Source organism: Mus musculus, chromosome 9, assembly GCF_000001635.26.
Source record: "Mus musculus strain C57BL/6J chromosome 9, GRCm38.p6 C57BL/6J".
NCBI lineage: Eukaryota > Metazoa > Chordata > Mammalia > Rodentia > Muridae > Mus > Mus musculus.
This window is the reverse complement of record NC_000075.6, coordinates 114,047,566-114,066,058: the sequence shown is the minus strand read 5'-3', so window position 1 is coordinate 114,066,058 and position 18,493 is coordinate 114,047,566. Positions and strand designations below refer to the sequence as shown.

Genomic DNA, 18,493 nt, shown 5'->3' with positions numbered 1-18,493 from the left:
ATCCAGCAGAGTAATTCGCAAGGGACGGAAGGCCTGTTTGCCATGCTCCCAGACATAGGCTCCTGACATGAGGACCCAGCTCCATCATTCTGTGGCCATCAGTCACATAGGCTATAGTCAGGCATGCTCCTGCCCACAGTTACCCTGCAACAGCAAGGCAGCCCAGCCCACTATAAAAGGGTTGCCCTCTACTTCTCTACTCTCTCTCTCTCTCTCTCTCTCTCTCTCTCTCTCTCTCTCTCTCTCTCTGTCTCTGTGTTTTATACAATAAAGCTCTAAAACCATGGACCATCTCTGCTCATCGAAACCCGCTGTGCTAGAGTGATGGAATAGGCCTTCCCTTAAAGAGCAGCGTCTAATCTCCCACTGGAAGGCCTCCCAGTGTTTCCAGCCACCAGACTTGACCAAGGACTCGCGACCTCTCGGGAACCTCCCAGCGCCTTCCTCCAACCCCCTTTTGTTCCTTCAGCCTGGGGCCACTGCCACCCTAGGGCCCCCACCCGTTCTCAGCTCTTCTGAGTTATCCAGTGATGTCCTGTGATGCCCAAGAGCTAGAACCTGTTGTCCCTGGACTCCGTGAGGCCCAGGGATCCCGGATTGCTCCCTCTCCACCCCCACCCTCCCCAGGACTGGGTTCTGTGGCCTCCCACAACCAGGCTCCCACTCAGGCGGCATGGAGAGTGCGTGGCGTTCTCCTGCGTCTGCCCACCCAGTCTCTCTGAGCTCTGGCAGGACAAGGGTCTCTTCCACTCCCTTTATTTCCCCACATCCGGTGCCCACCCCACTGATCTAGACCCTGAGCTGGCATGATTCATAGGTTGAAGATAACTCAACATCTGGGGGCCAGAAGCAGCTGGGTCCTTTCACTAACAGTTAACATTGTATGTTGTCTAGAACTGGTTAGACTGTTTGGCAAGGGCCCTGTGTGAAGCCCTAGCCTTCCTCAGTGTGTAGGCATCTCATCTGTATCTGTACCTTTACACAGCTGTAGGCAAACCACTTAAGAGAGAGACAACTCAAGGGAGTTTGTTTGGTCCCATGGTTTCAGAGAGTTCAGTCCACACAGCTGGAGAGGTGGGGGGTGGGGTGGTAACCACCTAGTCTTGGTGCCAGAGGCTGATCACATGACTGAAGACCAGGCTACAAAAGGTGACAGGAATCAGGCTGTTCGAGTAACCTCAAAGGCCAGCCCCTCCCATCCCCCCGTGTTCCACTTGCTCACCTTGACCCCACACAGCCCTCCCTACAAATAGTGCCTCCAGTCTGAGACAAGCATTCAAAGCAAGAGCTCATGGGGGTGTTTTAGATTCAAACTATAGTTACCTCTAAGTAATTATAAAGCTACAAAGGTAAACGACTCCAGAAGCCAGAACATGCTGGAAGGGTCAGGCAAGATGGGAGCAGAGGCCGGAGAACTGACCAGGAACTGAATGATCAACTAGTCTGGAGGACACAGAGAAGCAGAAACAAGAGAGACCCTGGTGTGACAAGGCTGAAGGAAGGAGAGAACTGACTTTGAAAAGCTGATCTCTGAGCTGGACAGCAGTGGTGCACACCTGTAGTACAAACACTTGCGAGGCAGAGACACGTAGAGTTTTAGGCTACCCTGGTCTACAGAGAGAGTTACAGGACAGCCAAGGCTATACAGAGAGAAACCCTGTCTCGAAAAACAAAAACAAAACAATAACAAAAAAAGAAAGATAAAAAAGAAAGAAAAGAAAAGCTGTCCTCTGATTTCCATATGTGTGTGTGTGTCATCAAAAGCTGATATGCACATGCACACATACACACAAATAAATAATAAATAAATTGAACATGCTAGAAGCCACAGTCCACTCCACATAGCCTGTCCTACTGTCCCTGCAGGCCGATTGCTGAACCCCGTATACACCTAGGTAGGGCAGCTGAGGTGGTTGGAGACTCACCCGAGGGTGCCATCCGCCAGCCAGCCTGTTGTGCACACTGCGGAGGCACAGTCCCGGACCACTCTCTTCAGCTCTGCAGCAGACACCAGGTGGGCACCCCTGCTCCTGCAGGAGAGCCTCGCTGCCTCCAGGTCCAGGCCCTGAGAGCCATTCTGAGAGCCCAGCATGAAGAGCTTCCCTGTGCAGGATGAGAGAGAGCGATAGGTGGGTGAGGTCTGAGGCACTGTGAAGGAAGCGTGATGGTTGTCGGCAGACACTGGTGCACACCAGCCCTGGGACCTGTTGCCCAAGAGGGCTTCAAACCCGTGAGCTCCAATCATCCTCCTGCCTTGTCTTCCCGTCTGTCTTGAAGAAGAGCAGGATACCGAGTCTCACCAGTTTTAGTCTACTATAAACAAATCAACCATCAAAAATATAACTGGGGTGCAGAGATAGACTGGTTGGTTAGGTGTTTGTCTTGAAGGATTAAGGGTCCCAAATTTGATCTGTAGAAACCCCAGAAAAATTAAGCCAGGTGTGGTGTTGGTTTGTAATTCCAGCCTTGAAGGCTCTCTCTCTCTCTCTCTCTCTCTCTCTCTCTCTCTCTCTCTCTCACACACACACACACACACACACACACACACACACACACACACACACACGAACCAGATGGTCTGGCATGAATTTGGATTAGCCAGATGTGGTGACACATGTCTTTAATCCTAGCACTGGGGAAGCCAAGGCAGGCTGATCTCTGAGTTCTACAAGTCAGCCTGGTCTACAGTGAGACCTTGCTGGTGTGTATGTAGTGTGTGTATGTGTGTGTGGTGTGTGTGTGTGTATGTATGTATATGTGTGTTGTGCTGTGTGTGTTGTGCTGTGTGTGTTGTGTATGTGTCTGTATCTGTGTGTGTGGTCTGTATATATGTGTGTGTATATGATGTGTGTGGTGTGTCTGGGGGGGAGGGGGTATGGGTGTGGCTATGCTTCATTTAATCCTTCCTCCAAAACAGATGTGCCAAGACTCAGCATCCTAGGTCCCTTGTGCTGGTGTCTTGGTGCCCAGAATTCTAAGGTGCCCTCACTGTTCCCTTCTGCCTCCTTTGCCCTGGGTTGTCCCTGACATAGTGAGTATTTTACTCCTCCTGGTCCCTTGTTTTAGGACACTACAGGGACTCCCCACAACCAAATCACTTATGTCTGCTAGCTTCTGCCCTGCTGCAAAAGACAAGGACATCACCTGTCACACCCTGACTCTCTGAAGCCTGTCTGTCTATGGGTGTGTGTCCACTAAAGAGCTTGGGGTACATTGTGTGTGTGTGTGAGAGAGAGAGAGAGAGAGAGAGAGAGAGAGAGAGAGAGAGAGAGCATGAGTGGAGGGAGAGGTGGGAACTCAGCCTGAAAGCAAGGAAGCAGAGCTTCAAGGGGAAAAAACAAAACATGATCGCCAGCAGCCCCCCCCCCCCCCAACCAGGGACAAAGGCATGCCTGGAAGCCCGATTCAGTTCTAGATTGTTGTGCCCCACCCCACCCCCCACAGTTGAGATCAGTGGTTCTCAAACTGCGGGTCTTGACCACCTTGGGGCAGAATGACTCTTTCACAGGGGTCGACTAAGACCATTGGAAAACGCAGAGATTTACATTATGATTCATAACAGTAGCAATATTACAGTTAGGAAGTAGCAATGAAAATAATTTTATGGTTGGGGTCACCAAAGCATGGACGAACTGTATTAACGGGGCGCAGCATCGGACAGGTTGAGAAACACTCATTTAGATGCAATGGGTTTTTTTTTCCCCCATGATGTTTTCACTAATGCTTTGATTTTCATACAACATATATTGATAGTAGCCATCCCCCTTCCCCACCCTCTCTCAGCTCCTCCCAGACCCTCCCCCACCTCCTGCCCATTCAGCTTCCTGTCTCTCGGCACTCTGAGTACCGTTTGTATTGGCTGACTGGCAAAGGGCCTGACCTGGCTGCTGTGCCAGGTGTCACTTCCGTGAAGAAACTGGCTTTCCCTCTCCTAGCAACAGTCAAATGTCAGTATTCCCTCAGCAGGGGGCTGAAACTTTTGTGCCTACCTCCTCTCTCCAATCCGAGATTTTGTCTGGTATGAGTTTATATTGACCCTGTGCGTAGGGTCAGAACTGCTGTGAGTTCATGAGTATCTGATCTGTTGTGTTTGGGAAACACTGTGGCCTTGAAGTCTGCCCCACCCTGCTTACTCCTTCAGTCTTGTCTGCCTTGCCTTCCACAGAAATCCCTGATCCCTGAAAAGAAAGGTGGGGGCAGTGTTGGCACAGGCCTTCAATACCAGCACTTGGGAGGCAGAGGCAGGTGGATCTCTGAGTTCAAGACCAGCCTGGTCTACAGAGCAAATTCCAGGACAGCCAGAGCTACATAGTGAAATACTGCCTTGAAAAATAAACAAACAAAATAAAAACTAAAAAATAAAAAGAAGAAAAGCCAAAAGAACAACCAAAATCTTTGCAAAATTGACCCAATTCTGAATATTCTTTTATTTCCTTAAGACATTAAATCATGTTGGGGCTGATCACAATTCTGGGCTGCTAACCCCAGTGACCTGACTTCTAATCCCCTAAACCCATCTTGGTCACCGCCAGAGAGAACCAACTCCCACCTTTGTCCCCTGCCCGTTCCCTCCATACAAAATAAGACTTAAGAATGTAGTAACATTTCTAAAAAAATTATTTTCAATCTCCCAAGAAAAACTCAAACCCAAAGACTTCACTACCAAAACAAACAAGAAAATAAAAGCATATTTTACAGAGCCCCAAATCCTTTTAGACAAGAGAGAAGGAAGCCATCTTCCCACTCATGAGGGACGAAGCAGACCCTGATCCCAATGCCTGCCACCAAATCCCAGTGTCTCCACTCCGCAGCATCTTTATTTTAAATCTCCTCAGTGGCTGAAGCTGCCGTTGCATTCACCAAGCTGATCACAGCTCGCCTGTGGTGTTTTGTTTCTTTATTTGGTTGGTTGGTTTAGTTTGGTTTGATTTTTTTTTCCAAACAGGGTTTCTCTGTGTAGCCCTGGCTGTCCTGGAACTCACTCTGTAGACCAGGCTGGCCTCAAACTCAAAGATCCACCTGCCTCTGCCTCCCCAGTGCCGGGATTAAAGGTGTGCACCACCATGCCTGGGTACCTCTGGGCATTTTTAAGGTTCCCTGATAGAAGACCTCATTTCTCTTCATCGTTCTGCCTTTGTCAGCAAGGACATTACCTGGTATGCAGTAGTTACTCTGCAGACTTGAACTGTATATATGAGTCTTCTGAATTCATTACCCACAGTTCATTTGAATTTAGTTAATACAAAGGTTTTTCTTCCCCCAATTTCAAGACTCAAAAAGTAAGTTTTAGGAGATAACTCAGTTGGGTAAAGCACTTGCTGCTCTAACCTGAGGGTTCAAGGTCAATCCCCAGCTCCCACAGGGGCAGGCAAAATGGCTCAGGAGGTAAGGGAGCTTGCCTCCTGAACCTGACAACCTGAGCTTCATCCTTGAACCCCAGTAAATGTAGAAAGAAAAGACTCCCAAAAGTTGTCTTTGACTTCCACTTGTGAATGTGGCAGGTGCCCACTCCCCAATAACATAAACTCTGAGTATGGCTACCCATGCCTGGAATCCCAGCACTGGGGAGGTGGAGACAGGGGAATGAATGCCTAGGACTTGATGACAAGTTGGTTCCAGGTTCATTGAGAGACCCTGTCTCAAAAACCAAGGTGGGGAGGCCAGAACTGCTCAGTGGCGAAGAGCACAAACTGCCTTTGCAGAGGACCAGAGTTTGGGTCACAGCACCCACACAGGGTGGCTTACAACCCTTGGAACTCCACCCTGGGGAATCCCACATCACCAGTCTCAAAAGGCACCTACACTCATACACACACACACACACACACACACACACACACACACACTGATTACAAATAAAAAATGTTTTAAAATTTAACACCCCCCCCACACACACACCACCACCACCACCAAACAGGAAGGGATTAAGGAAGACACTTGGTGCCAACTGCTGGACCCCACAAGAAGTGTACATGCACAACCTGTACACACACATGGAAAACAAAGTAAAATGCAGAAATACAGTGGTCCCTTACTTTGTGTATGTGAGACATGTTGGAATAGTCACACATTTACTAAATGTTTTTGTTTAAATTTTAATTTTTTTAAATTTATTTTATGTATGTGAGTACACTGTAGCTATCTTCAAACACACCAGAGGAGGGCATCGGACCCCATTACAGATGGCTGTGAGCCACTGTGTAGTTATCAGGATTTGAACTCAGGACCTCTGGAAGAGCAGTCAGTGCTTTAACCACTGAGCCATCTCTCCAGCCCCTAAATTTTAATTTTTTAAGAGACTGAGGGGGTTTTTTTTGTCCAAATCTCTTCAAATATCTATAATAACGATTCTCAGCTAAACAGTCAATCCCTGTCCACCCTGCATAGACTCAGATAAGTGGGTGTGTGGAAGGCCAGTAAGCACGGACCCAGGGAGGAATCTGTTCACAGTATGCTTTACGACTCTTCCATGGCTCCGCTATACAATGGAGGGCTTAGTATGTGGCGTTTCCTTAAAATGAAGTGTGATCATAATTCTCCATAGGTCGATCGGAGAGAGGAAAAAGGAAGGCATGGTGGGCGGGGTGGGGGGGTGATGGAAACAAGAAAGGCGTGGCGGGCGGGGTGGGGGTGATGGGAACAAGGAAGTGTTTCCAGTAAGAATAAACACGTGCTGGGCTCCTCAGTCTCTCCTTGCTCGATGACAATCCTGCCTTCTCTTTTCTCTGCCCCACCCCAAGCCAGATAGGCACAAAACTTTGGTCTTCATCCATGTGGCATTCCGCTTAAGCGTTCATAATGTGGTGAAACTCGATAAAACATCGTGGAAAGAGATTCTGGTTGAAGAAATTAAAATTGGAACAAAAGTAGACATTGTTCAAAAGTACTAACCCCAACCCTTCTACGTGCATTCTTTAAAATCATTTGAATGTTCATAACTCAACATCAGGCCAGAAATCCCAAAGCATTACCAATGGACATACTGCAAAGGGGTTCCATGGGGCAGTAATGGAATGTTCTAGAATTAGATGTGCAAACATTGTTCAACTAAATAAAAACCGCAGTTCTACATTTTGAAATGGTAATTTTTATGAAGCATATCTAGATTTCTAAAAACGATCTTTATTTATTTATTTACTTAGATTTTTAACAATTGGGGCCAAGGCTATGGCCCAGTGGTGGGATGTTTCTACAGCACTGCCACTTAAATTAATTGGTAACTAATTAGGAGTCATAACAACCTTTAGAGTTAAAAAATGTTCTCTCTTAATGCTTAAAGCCATGGCCAGGGCCAGCACGACACATACAAACCTGGCCCCGTCGTGTCTGTGGAGTGACAGTGTCCCCTCACCGTTTTCTCATGCACCAGGGGTTACTTTCCCTGACCTTCAGCTTCATCTTTTATGCTTTACCAAATTAAAATAACGATATTTCAATCTACGCAAAGCTTCCTAAATCAGTGTAGGGCTTTTCTCCCCTATTGGTCGAGGTTGTCCTAAGGGTGGACTTTCTAGAAACGCTCTGAGGCTGAGGACAGCAGGCTCCCTTCACATCCTCCCGTTCAGAGGGGTTTTGTTCCGACGTCTAAACACAGCTGAATTCGCTTTTCAAACGGAAATTGTATTGACACAGGGCTCTAATCCCACCAGTTTCAGGCAAGTATCAAAAGCCGAATTCAAGGGCCAGCGAGATGGCTCAGTGGTAAGGGTGCTTGCTGCCAAGCCTGATGACCAGAATTCCATCCCAGGGACCCGCGTAGTGCACCGGGAAAGAGTGAATCCAAGTTGTCTTCTGACTTTCACACTCATACGATGGCAAGCATGCATGTAAACACCCCTTCCCCGAATTTGTAAAATTAAAACTGAATTCGGATTTTAAAAACAAAGTAAAGCACAAACACAGAATAAATACTAAATGTTTTAAAATGTTAAAGCTAAGCTCGGGTTCAATAAGACAAAGTGGGTCAGCATCATCTGGCTGCCTGGTTTTCCATCTCCTGTCCAAGGCATCCACCCCTACCTGGCAGCTCGGCTCCCGCCGTGCTGTTTGTTTTGTGTCCCCCCAAACCCCTAGCGCCTCAGCTGGAGCTGTGTCCTCTACCCGAGACACCCTGCTTCCCTGTTGGCCCAGGGCATTGATCCCCACAAGATCTTCCTGGACAACTCGCAGATTTTCTAACATCAGCCTCGGGGAGGGGCACCCACTTATGAGAAAAGGAGGAAGATGATAAATCAGTCCCAGTAGGGGAAGTTCGAGGGCAGCCTAGACGTGACTCTGGAGCTCTCTCCGGGGAAGGGGGGCAGGAGGTGGTGGGGAGCGCGGGGAAGGGCCGGGGCCGGTGATGCTGGGGCTCAGGGTGGCCAGTCCCAGGCAACATCTCCGGCCCGATTGGCCTCCGGGCTGCGGACACTCACCCTCGGCGCGCACGGGGGGCGGCTGCAGAGCCAGCAGGAGCAGCGCGGCGCAGAGCGCAGGCAGGCTGCCGGGCGCCGGCCATAGTGGCCCCGCGCTCATGGTGGAGGCGTCCGCGGACTGAGCGCGGCCAGAGAGGTCCGGGGGATGCTGGTACCGCGGCCGGGGATGCTACGGGAGTCGCAGCCGGAGCGCTGGGACCTGCGAACTCCCGGGGGTCTCGGTGGCGCCACCCAGGCGGCTGCCGTCCGGCTCCGCCTTCGCGCCGGGCACCTGGGAGCTGTGGTGCCAAAAGGGGCTGCACCCGGGGCCTGGAGGGCGGGCAGTGGGTACCCCCGAGGGGAGGACCGTCGTCACGCAGGGTTGGCTGGGCGCAGGCTTATAGACAGAAGCTTCTTTAAACGAACGGTTTTTTAAATGAAGAAGGGAAGCTGCTGATTTGCTAGCCTCGGTCCTCAGGACAGCGAGCTCCTCCATCCTATTAGGGAAAGGCCATCTTGGGGCTGAGATGTGACTCAGTTGGCAGAGGGCTTGCCTGGCAGGCACGGAGCCTGAGTTCTATTCTCCAGCACCGCAGAGAACCAGGCGTGGTGGTAATAGCTGATAATCTCAACACACTAGGAGGATGGCAGAGGTTAGAGGGAGTGCATCTAATTTAAATATTTCCTTCAAAGGCATTTCCTACATCACCTCAGAGTTCCTAAACATCATTATCACTCAGATCTTGGTGACCTCCAGAGCGCTTAGAATTCTCAGGTTTGGAGAGTGGTTGGTCTGAGAAGCTGCACTCTTAAGTGTCTTAAGACGCTTATCAGCCCCAAGGTTGGTCCCACCTGGGACAGAAGGTCCCTTCCAGTTCACAGGGTCCTGCCTCTCCAGCAGCGGCTCACTGGAGAGCACATAACCCCAGCTCTCTTGCCTGGCCTGGTGGTTAATGTCCCTGTAATCCTGGCATTCTGGAGTCTAAGGCAGGGGAATTGCTACCAGTTCCAGGCCAGCAAGACTCGACTCAATTACTCAATCAATAGAGAATAATAGCATTGTTAAGATTAATACAGTAATGGTTCTGTGCAGTTTGTAAATCCCCTTCATATTAATGTACGCAGCCAGTAAATGGGTGTCATGTGCCCTTAACATGGCTGCCCCTGTGTTTGATGTAACAGTCCCATAGTTTGTCCTTTTGAAAAGTCCTGTTTAGGTGAGCCAAATGCTGAAGGGCAAGCAGGAGTTTGGTGCTAAACCATGAGTAGCTGTCTGCAGTTAGTGAGCTATGGGAGAAACTGGCTTCTCACAGTATGGTCTGGGATTTGAACCACATCAGGCACAAGACAGACATCATTTTCCAGCTCACATTATTTACATGAGCCAAAGCTAATCTGGAGCTCACTATTTAGCCCAGGTTAACCTCACACTCACATCCCTCCCACCAACACCCCCACAGATAGTGAGTGCTACCGTACGTAGCCCAAGGCTTCACACAACTTTCAATTGTGTGTGTGTGTGTGTGTGCCTTTAACAACCCAAACCATCTTGCTAGCCCTCACATAACTTTCAGATTACACTAAAAGGACAGCAGCTCTCCTCCAAAGCAACCAGCGTGAATTAATCCCTTTAGGTGGTTAAGTTTCCCATTTCAAATGTAGGTATTTGAGGGTGTTGATGGGGTGAGGGCTGAGACTCATTCCCATGTAAGTATAAGTGAATTTACCTAGATACTTTCAGTTTAGCAGTTGTCAAGACAACCTAGGGGTGAGATCTCACATGTCTGGGCTGGAGGAGACACTGAAAGTTGCCTGCAAGAACACCAGGAGACCCATCTGACGGCAGTGCCTGCTAAACATCATAGAAGTCATTTTGCAACTCACTACCTAACCCTGATGGCATTTTAAACATTATCTTTGCTCAGGTCTGTCTTGGCCTGTCCTCCTCCGAGGAAATGGTATGTTCTAGAGGTATAATTTGTGCAAGCACAGGGGAAAACTGTCCAGCTGTCTCCCATGAGTGTATGCTTGCCTCCTGTCCTGGAAAAACACTGTGGCGTCTATACAGAAGAAACAAAAACGGACATCCACAGAAAGATTTGTTCAGAACTACTCATACTTCCCTCATTTGTGCCAATCAGGGGCAGCTTGGGCATCATCAGTGGATGAACAGCGTGACACATGGTGACATGTTCTAGTGGAATAGAATACCAGCTGGCAAGGAGAAGATCAAGGTAGGTTGCAAAGGACTGGACACTTACTCAGCATACGTGAAACCTCAGGTTCAACCTCAATGTGGGCATCTGTGGGGTGTGGGTGTGAGCCTTCAATCCCAGCATCTTCAGATGCTGAGGCAGGAGGTTCAAGGGTCAGAAGTTCAAGGTCACTCTTAGCTATATCAAGTGCAACCTGAGCCTACAAAATGTATCATAAAAACAGGCCAGCAAGAAGTCTCAAACAGGGCTGGTGAGATGGCTCAGCGGTTAAGAGCACTGACTGCTGTTCCGAAGGTCCTGAGTTCAATTCCCAGCAACCACATGATGGCTCACAACCATCCGTACAGCTACAGTGTACCCATATACAGATAGATAGATAGATAGATAGATAGATAGATAGATAGATAGATAGATAGATAGATAGATAGACAGGCAGACAGACAGACAGACAGATAGATAGATAGATAGGTGTAGATAGGTAGGTAGGTAGGTAGGTAGGTAGGTAGATAGATAGATAGATAGATAGATAGATAGATAGATAGATAGATAAAAGTCCCAAGCGTAGAAGGCACTTGCCCAGTAGTCTTTGACCTGATTCAATCTCTGCAGCCTGCACAGGGGAAGGAGAAAGCCAACTCCTTTTGGTGGTGCTCTGACCTCCACATTCAAATTGGGGCAAACACACCACACATCCACAAATAAACCAATGTTTAAAAACACACACACACACACACACACACACCAAAATAAATAAATAAAACCAAATATGGAGAAAAAGAAGCCAAATGCAAAAAGGTTCGTCCATATGATTCCATTTTAATGAAATTTGATTCAAAAAGTGAAAAAAAAAAAAAAACCCAGCCAGGTATGGGGTAGCTCACCTTTAATATGGGTGTTTGGGAGGCAGAGACAGGAAGAACTCTTAGGGGTTCAAAGCCAGCCTGGTCTACATAGTGAGCTCTAGGATAGCCATGGCTACATAGTGGGAGGCTGTTTTAAAAATACATACATACATATGTATATACATGCATGCATACATACATGCATACACACACACACACATACATACATACATACATTTTTTTTAAAGGAAAAAGAAGTCAGAGATGAAGGCCTGTTGTACTGAGTAGCTACTTCCTGCGATGGCTCCATCACCTACAGAGGGAGGAAGGATCCTAAGATTCAAGGACTTAGGAAGCCCCAATCTTCAGAAACTTAAACAAACTGGGGAAACTTGCAAAAGTTCCAGGGTCTTGCTCCGAGGTTCTATAAGCAGCAAGCAGTTGCTAAGGGGGGGAAGACTCCCTGGTGGAGCTGCCTGCAGGTTAAGCCGGAGCCTCAGGGTTGTCACTCAAGCTGAGGCGGGCCTTTCAGGGTACAGCTAAGCTTGGGTGACACATGCCCCAGAGAATAACCCAAATAAACTCAGCTGGCTCACCCAGCTAGACTTGGGTCAGACCTTTTCTTTAATCTGTCGATAGTGTCCGATCTGGGGTGACTAGACGTCTGTTCCTGTCTCCCCAGGAAAGCCTCAACACTATCAGCCACACAGAGTTGCCCAAAGGTTCAGGAACACAAGTCTGAAGTATGTCCCCTCTCCAGAGAACCATAATGATCAGGTGAGTGTGGACATTTTTCAAAGCCCACACAGTACTATATGTTTGAAGCATGCAATGTTCATTGAATAGTTTTATTCCACAAGCAATTGATTAAATACTTTAAAAATAATGAATTCACACTGGATGGTGGTGGTGCATGCCTTGAAGGAATCTCTAAGGTTGAGGCTAGCCTGGTCTAGAGTTCCAGGCCAGCTTGTTCTACAGAGTAACTTCTGGACAGCCAGGGCTACACAGAGAAACCCTGCAACAATAAAGATAATAAAAATAATAAACATAACAATAATAAAAAATTGAAGTTACTTTTCTGAGGGGCAAAAACATTTAATGAAAAGACCACATACGGAGATGTGGGTGGGGTTAAGAAATGCTGAAGTTCGGGGTGGAGTGACTGGGACTGGGACGGGAGGTTGGGATGTTACCAAGTCAGGCGAGAAACAGAGTCATAGTCTGGGAAATTACTTGATGGGGAAAGAGCATGTGTGAACAGGAGAACCCAGGTTCAGTTCCCCAGCACCCACAAAACATCTGAGCTCAGCACTTGTAGTCGAGCGCTGTTGGGGCAGAGAGGCAGATCCTGGGCATGCGCACTGGGCACCAGTTGCGCTGGACTCTCAGGTTTCACGAAAGACTCTATTCTAGTTTGCTTTTCTTTTTTGGTGAGATAAAACACTGATCGAAAGAAACCTGGAGGCAAGTCACAGTGGCAGGGACATGACCCAGAAGGTCACATCACACCTACAACTGCCCTGGTGGGGGTGGGGCTGGTTGTGGCTTTTTTTTTTTTTTTTTTTTTTTTTTTGCCGGTTGGGGGTTTTGCCTGTTTCTTTACCAACTTGATGCAATATCCAGTTATCTGGTAAGAGGAACCTCAGTTGAGGAGATGCCTCCATAACACTGGCCTGCAGGCATGCCAGTGGGGTATTTTTTTTGTTTTTTCGAGATAGGGCTTCTCTGTGTAGCCCTGGCTGTCTTGGAACTCACTCTGTAGACCAGGCTGGCCTCAAACTCAGAAATCCGCCTGCCTCTGCCTCCCAAGTGCTGGGATTAAAGACGTAAGCCACCATGGCCAGGCTGCCAGTGGAGTATTTCATGATCAATGAGTGACGTGGGAGGGCCCAGCTGACTATGGGCAGTGCCACCCATGGACAGGGGTCCTGACAGGTACGAGAGGAGAAAGCCAGGAGAGCAAGCGAGCAAATATGTATGCACTCATTTCTCTCTGCTTTAAACTATTGTCTAAGTTAGCTTCCTATTGCTGTAATAAATACCGTGGCTAAAGGCGACTTGGGGAGTGTCTTAGGGTTTTATTGCTGTGAACTGACACCATGACCATGGCAATGCTTATAAAGGAAAACATTTAATTGGGGCTGGCTTACAGGTTCAGATGTTTAGTCCACCATCATCATGGTGGGAAGCATGATGGTGAGCAGGCAGACGTGGTGCAGGAGAAGCTGAGAGTTCTACAATTGGATCCCAGGCAGCAGGAAGATAGCATGACACTGGGCCTAACTTGGGCTTTGAAACCCCAAAGTCCACCCTCAGTAACACACCTCCTCCAGCAAGGCCACTCCCACTCCAACAAGACCACACCCACACAACAAGGTCACACCCACTCCAACAAGACTACACCACACTGCCTAGTAATGCGCCTCCCTAAGAGCCTGTGGGGGCCATTTTCATTGAAACCACCACAGGGGGGAAAGGGTTTATTTATCTTAGAGTATACAGTCCACGATGCAGGGAAATCAGGGCAAGAGCACAAGTCAGGAACCTGGAGGCAGGCGCTGGTGTAGGCATGGAGGAATGGTGCTTACTGTCTTGCCACACAACAGCTAACTTAAGACAAGCCTCCCTGATGTAGGCAATCTCTCACTGAGACTCGCTTCCTAAGTGATTCTAGGTTGTGTCAGGATCACAGTCTGAAGCCATCGTGAGATGGCTGCTTGCACACGGCCTGGGTTCCTCACTGCTAACTCCTTTCTGAAACATTTCTGGAGCAGTGGGTGCCCCTTTCATTGACCCTGACATCAGCCGGGGTGTGATTGACACCTGCCTCTAGCTACAGGCGCGGACTCACGAGACAGTGAGTATGTTAGCTGGAGGCAAGCTGCTTCTGAGGAAGTGGGAATGAGCTGTTTACCGGGTTAACAGCCATACCGGGAGCACCAGAGAGTGTGTTGACTTCTCTCAGCCATGACACCAGGACAGTAGCGTCACTCAGAATAGGACACTGGACAAGTCTGAATATAAGTAACTAATACTTGCCCAAATTCTTCTGGCTTTTGCTCTGGGAAACAGGAAGGAATGCGGAGAAGGAGCAGATGTCCTGGCTCATATTTCTTAGTTATGCACAGGCTCTCAGTATCCTGTCCAGTTTACTATTGAGCCAATGTTTTCTTTGCTCCGAGGAACTTCCTATGGCTGGTGAGATGGCTCATCAGCTAGGGGTGCTTGCCCCAATCCCGATGACCTGAGTTCAATTCTCAGGTAATGCCCATGTGCGCGCACACACACACACACACCTAATTTTAAAATTTTAAAACGTCTGGTGTGGTATAGAGCTGTAACTCTATCACTCTGAAGGTAGAGGCAAGTGGAGCTCTGTGAATTAAAGACTAGCCTGGTCTACATAGAGATTCCAGTGCAGCCAGAGTGTCATGGCAAGACTTTAACGAAAACTAACAACAGTTTCAAAACCCCTAAAATATAGAAAAGTTTAAAAATAAATACGGACGGTATAATTAACACAATCCAGACTAACTCCCGGCTTCTATTCTTCACCATGCTGTGTCTCCCGGAACACCCGCCGTCGCCGCCGCCTTCGGTTTCTATCTTCTGTCCGTCTCTTCAGGAAACTACAGCCGCAGTCCACCATCTGCTGAGTCCTTGCTCCAGGATGTCTTGGTTTCCACGGAAGCCTTTTCTGTACTGTTTCCTCCTTCCTGTGTGCTTTGTTTTAAGAGACAAGTTCTTGCCATGTAACCCAGGAGAGCCACACACTTGCTGTTCCCAGAGCCTCAGCCTCCTGAGTGCTAGCATTCGAAGTGTACGTCACCGTCTTACGTCACCATCAGCTTCCCCGAGCCCCGTTTTCTTTTGTTCTGACACAGTACCCCTTCCTGATCTATTTCTTTGAGCCTTGCTGTTGTTCTTTATTAAAGATGAAGCTGGCTTCTCTGAAACTCTCGGGTTCAAGGGATCCTCCTGTCTGTGTCTCCAATAAGCCAGGTCCATAGGTCCCTGCTTCCTGTTTTGTTTCATGTTCCTGAATACAATGCCCTAGCTCTACGAGACTAGTATGCTTAGTTTGGGGGGATTATTAGTTCTTTTAAAGATTTATTTATTTTATGTGAGTACACTGTTACTGTCTTCAGACACACCAGAAGAGGGCATTGGATTCCATTACAGATGGTTGCGAGCCACCATGTGGCTGCTGGGAATTGAATTCAGGACCTCTAGAAGAGCAGTCAGCGCTCTTAACCGCTGAGCCATCTGTCCAGCCCCCTGGGGGCGGGGCGGGGATTTTTTTTTTTTTTTTTAAGATGGGGTCTCACTATGTGGCAGTGGCTGGCTCGGAACTCAGTAGGTAGACCAGGCTGGCCTCATCCTCCTGCCTCTGCTTCTTGAGTCCTGGGATTAAAAGCATGTGCCACCAGGCCAGTGCTCATGAGGCCGCTGAGGGATGTGTTTGGGGGGCAATGGTACAAACTGCCACTCAAACCCTGAAAGCTCTCCATTTTAAGCACAAATGTTTTTAAAACTTACATGAAGGAGTGTGGGCTTTGCTATCCTAGTCTTAGCTGCCTGGAAGGCAGTCTTCCACTAGCAGTCTCCAGATGAAGATGTAGAACTCTCAGGTCCTCCTGCACCATGCCTGCCTGGATGATGCCTTGTTCTCGCCTTGATGATAATGGACTGAACCTCTGGTCCTGTAAGCCAGCCTCAATTAAGTGTTGTCCTTATGAGAGTTGCTTTGGTCATGGTGTCTGTTCAGAGCAGTAAAACCCTCACTAAGACAGAGGCTAAGCCCTCTCTCACCACCAGCAGGTCTGTCATCATCATCTTTTTGCCATGAGAGTTCCCAGAATTACTTCTTCACTATGGCCATCAATGCGTTTACCACGATGGCTTGGTGAATCACTGTCTTTCACAAGTGTGTCCCAGAAGTGATGCAGAGAAGGAGTTACAGTTCTGGAGCTTAACAGATCTCTGTGTCCTATTTGCAGTACCCTGAGGCTTCCCATTTAACAGCCACAAAGTCGGAGCAAACTACAGCTCTCACCTTAAAGGGAACAAGAGACAATCTGTTCTGGAGCCATTTGAATGAACACGACCCAGGAACTCAGACTTAGTCTATCCCAAATTCCATGTTTCAATGTAGAACCAGTTCTATAGTTTTACAGAACCAAGAACCTCGTAAATCAAGGCAAGTTTAAAATGCATTAGAGTTCATCGGTGTGACCGTTTGAATGAGAATGGCTCCCATAGGCTCATGTGTTTGAGTGCTTGGTCCTCAGTTGGTGGAATTGTTTGGGAAGGATTAGGAGGTGTGGCCTTGTTGAGGAGGTGTGTCACTGGGGGTGGCTTTGAGGTACTAAAAGCCCACACTACTATTCCCAGTTAGTTCTCTGCCTCCTGTTTATAGATCATATGTAAGCTCTTGGCTACTGCTGCAGTGCCATGTCTGCCTGCCTGCCTGCATGCCTGCTATTTGCCTGCCTGCCTGCCTGCCTGCCTGCCTGCCTGCCTGCCTGCCTGCCTGCCTGCAGCCATGTTTCCACTGGCAGAAAGCCCTGAGCTTCCTCTTCTCTATTTTGGGGTCCTGGACCCCCAGGATCTGAGGAACATCATGTAGCCCTTAGAAAAATTACAAGTCCACCCCCTTTCTCTGCTGCCTGGCTGCTTGCCTGCCTGCAGAAACCCATTCAGCAAGTCCCCGAGATTCCTGCAATCCCTCCTCATGCTGATGACGTATCTCAGCTCCTTAACCCAATGACCTTTGCCCACCCTGGATATCCCTCCCCCCTCCCCAAAGTGTTATATAAGCATTGCTCATCCTGAATAAAGCCGAGCTGCCTCTCTGAAGCCGATCCTAGAGAAGTCTGTCTTCCCCACTGGGCTCACCAGTCCCCCACTCTGCTCCCTTCATTGACCCTGGAGAAGGGAGGATCACTTACCACCATGTTGGTTGTGAACTCTACTGTCCTCGGAGTCTGGGTGCCTCAGATGAAATGTTTCTTTTACAGGTTCCCTTGGTCAGGGTATAGAAGCTTTGCTCTGGGCCTCGGATGCCATCTGGTAATATTCCAACCTCTCCACACCACTGCAGGCTTCTTGTTTGGTTGGTTGATTTGGGATTTGTTTGTTTATGGCAGGGTTTCCTCTGTGTAGCCCTGGCTATCCTAGAACTCCCTCTGTAGACCAGGCTGGCCTCCAACTCACAGAGATCCACCTGCCTCTGCCTCCTGACAGCTGGGATAAAAGGTGTGAGACACCGAGCCCGGCCATCACTGCAGTTTTAACCAACCAGTGAGTCTTTGCAGATACCTACTTTCCATGAATTCTTGGTCACAGCAAGAGCTCTGTGGATTTTGTATCATCATCCCCATCTCCATCACCACCACCACCACCACCACCATCATCATCATCTCCCTACTTAACGCACTCGATGTGAGATGCAATGCTTAAATAGTTTCCTCAGAATCAAGACGTCTGGTGAAACAGACGTGCCTGCCCGAGCGGCCTCTCCTCAGATGCTCTGTTCCACTGTACTTCTAAGGATGAGGTTTCCCAGCCAAAATACCCGCCCTCACCGGGAAGAGCAGCAGGGCTCCTGTTTATCCAGGAAAGCAGGCTTCAGTTTTCTGCCAGCCTGGGATATTATTCAAACAAGCCAACCACTCCTGGTCAAGTGCTACCAGGCATCACCCCACCCTCCGGTTACCACAAAGCCGGCCTCTAAAGGCCTGGCCTCATTCACCATACTCAGTAGCTGAGAGTAGCCTGCAGGTGGTCAGGACAGTGTGAGGTCTTGACCTGTTGAGCTACCTCGGTTTCCTTTGTCAGCTCAGGCTCCGAAGTCCTTAGAACCTCACGCCCCTCCCCGCAGCACCAAAAGCCACCATTCCTGAGAGGCAGGTCAGAAAGACACAGGCAGGAAGCTGGAGACAAACCAGGAGGATGGACCAGGGCCTTGACCCTGGCCTCTAGCCCACCACCGGGAGCCACCGGGAGCCACCGGGAGCCACCGGGAGCGCACAGTACG

At 48.8% G+C, this 18,493-nt stretch overlaps 1 protein-coding gene and 1 long non-coding RNA gene across 2 annotated transcripts in view; one reads left to right on the top strand and one right to left on the bottom strand.

The window, feature by feature from the left end:
- Susd5 (sushi domain containing 5) overlaps positions 1-8,705 on the bottom strand; it is a 41,380-nt gene extending 32,675 nt beyond the window's left edge. The window contains exons 1-2 of the mRNA NM_001101510.1: positions 8,415-8,705; positions 1,926-2,103 (exon numbers count right to left, since the gene is read on the bottom strand). Of these exons, the coding sequence (NP_001094980.1) occupies positions 1,926-2,103; positions 8,415-8,514 (278 nt within the window). The 5' untranslated portion in view covers positions 8,515-8,705. The remainder of the gene's footprint in view (positions 1-1,925; positions 2,104-8,414) is intronic.
- A 54-nt stretch (positions 8,706-8,759) lies between these two features.
- On the top strand, positions 8,760-15,410 carry Gm36883. Its single transcript, XR_379916.4, has 3 exons — positions 8,760-10,627; positions 12,134-12,228; positions 15,080-15,410. It is a non-coding gene; the product is annotated as a predicted gene, 36883 (long non-coding RNA).
- The last annotated feature ends 3,083 nt before the right edge of the window (positions 15,411-18,493 follow it).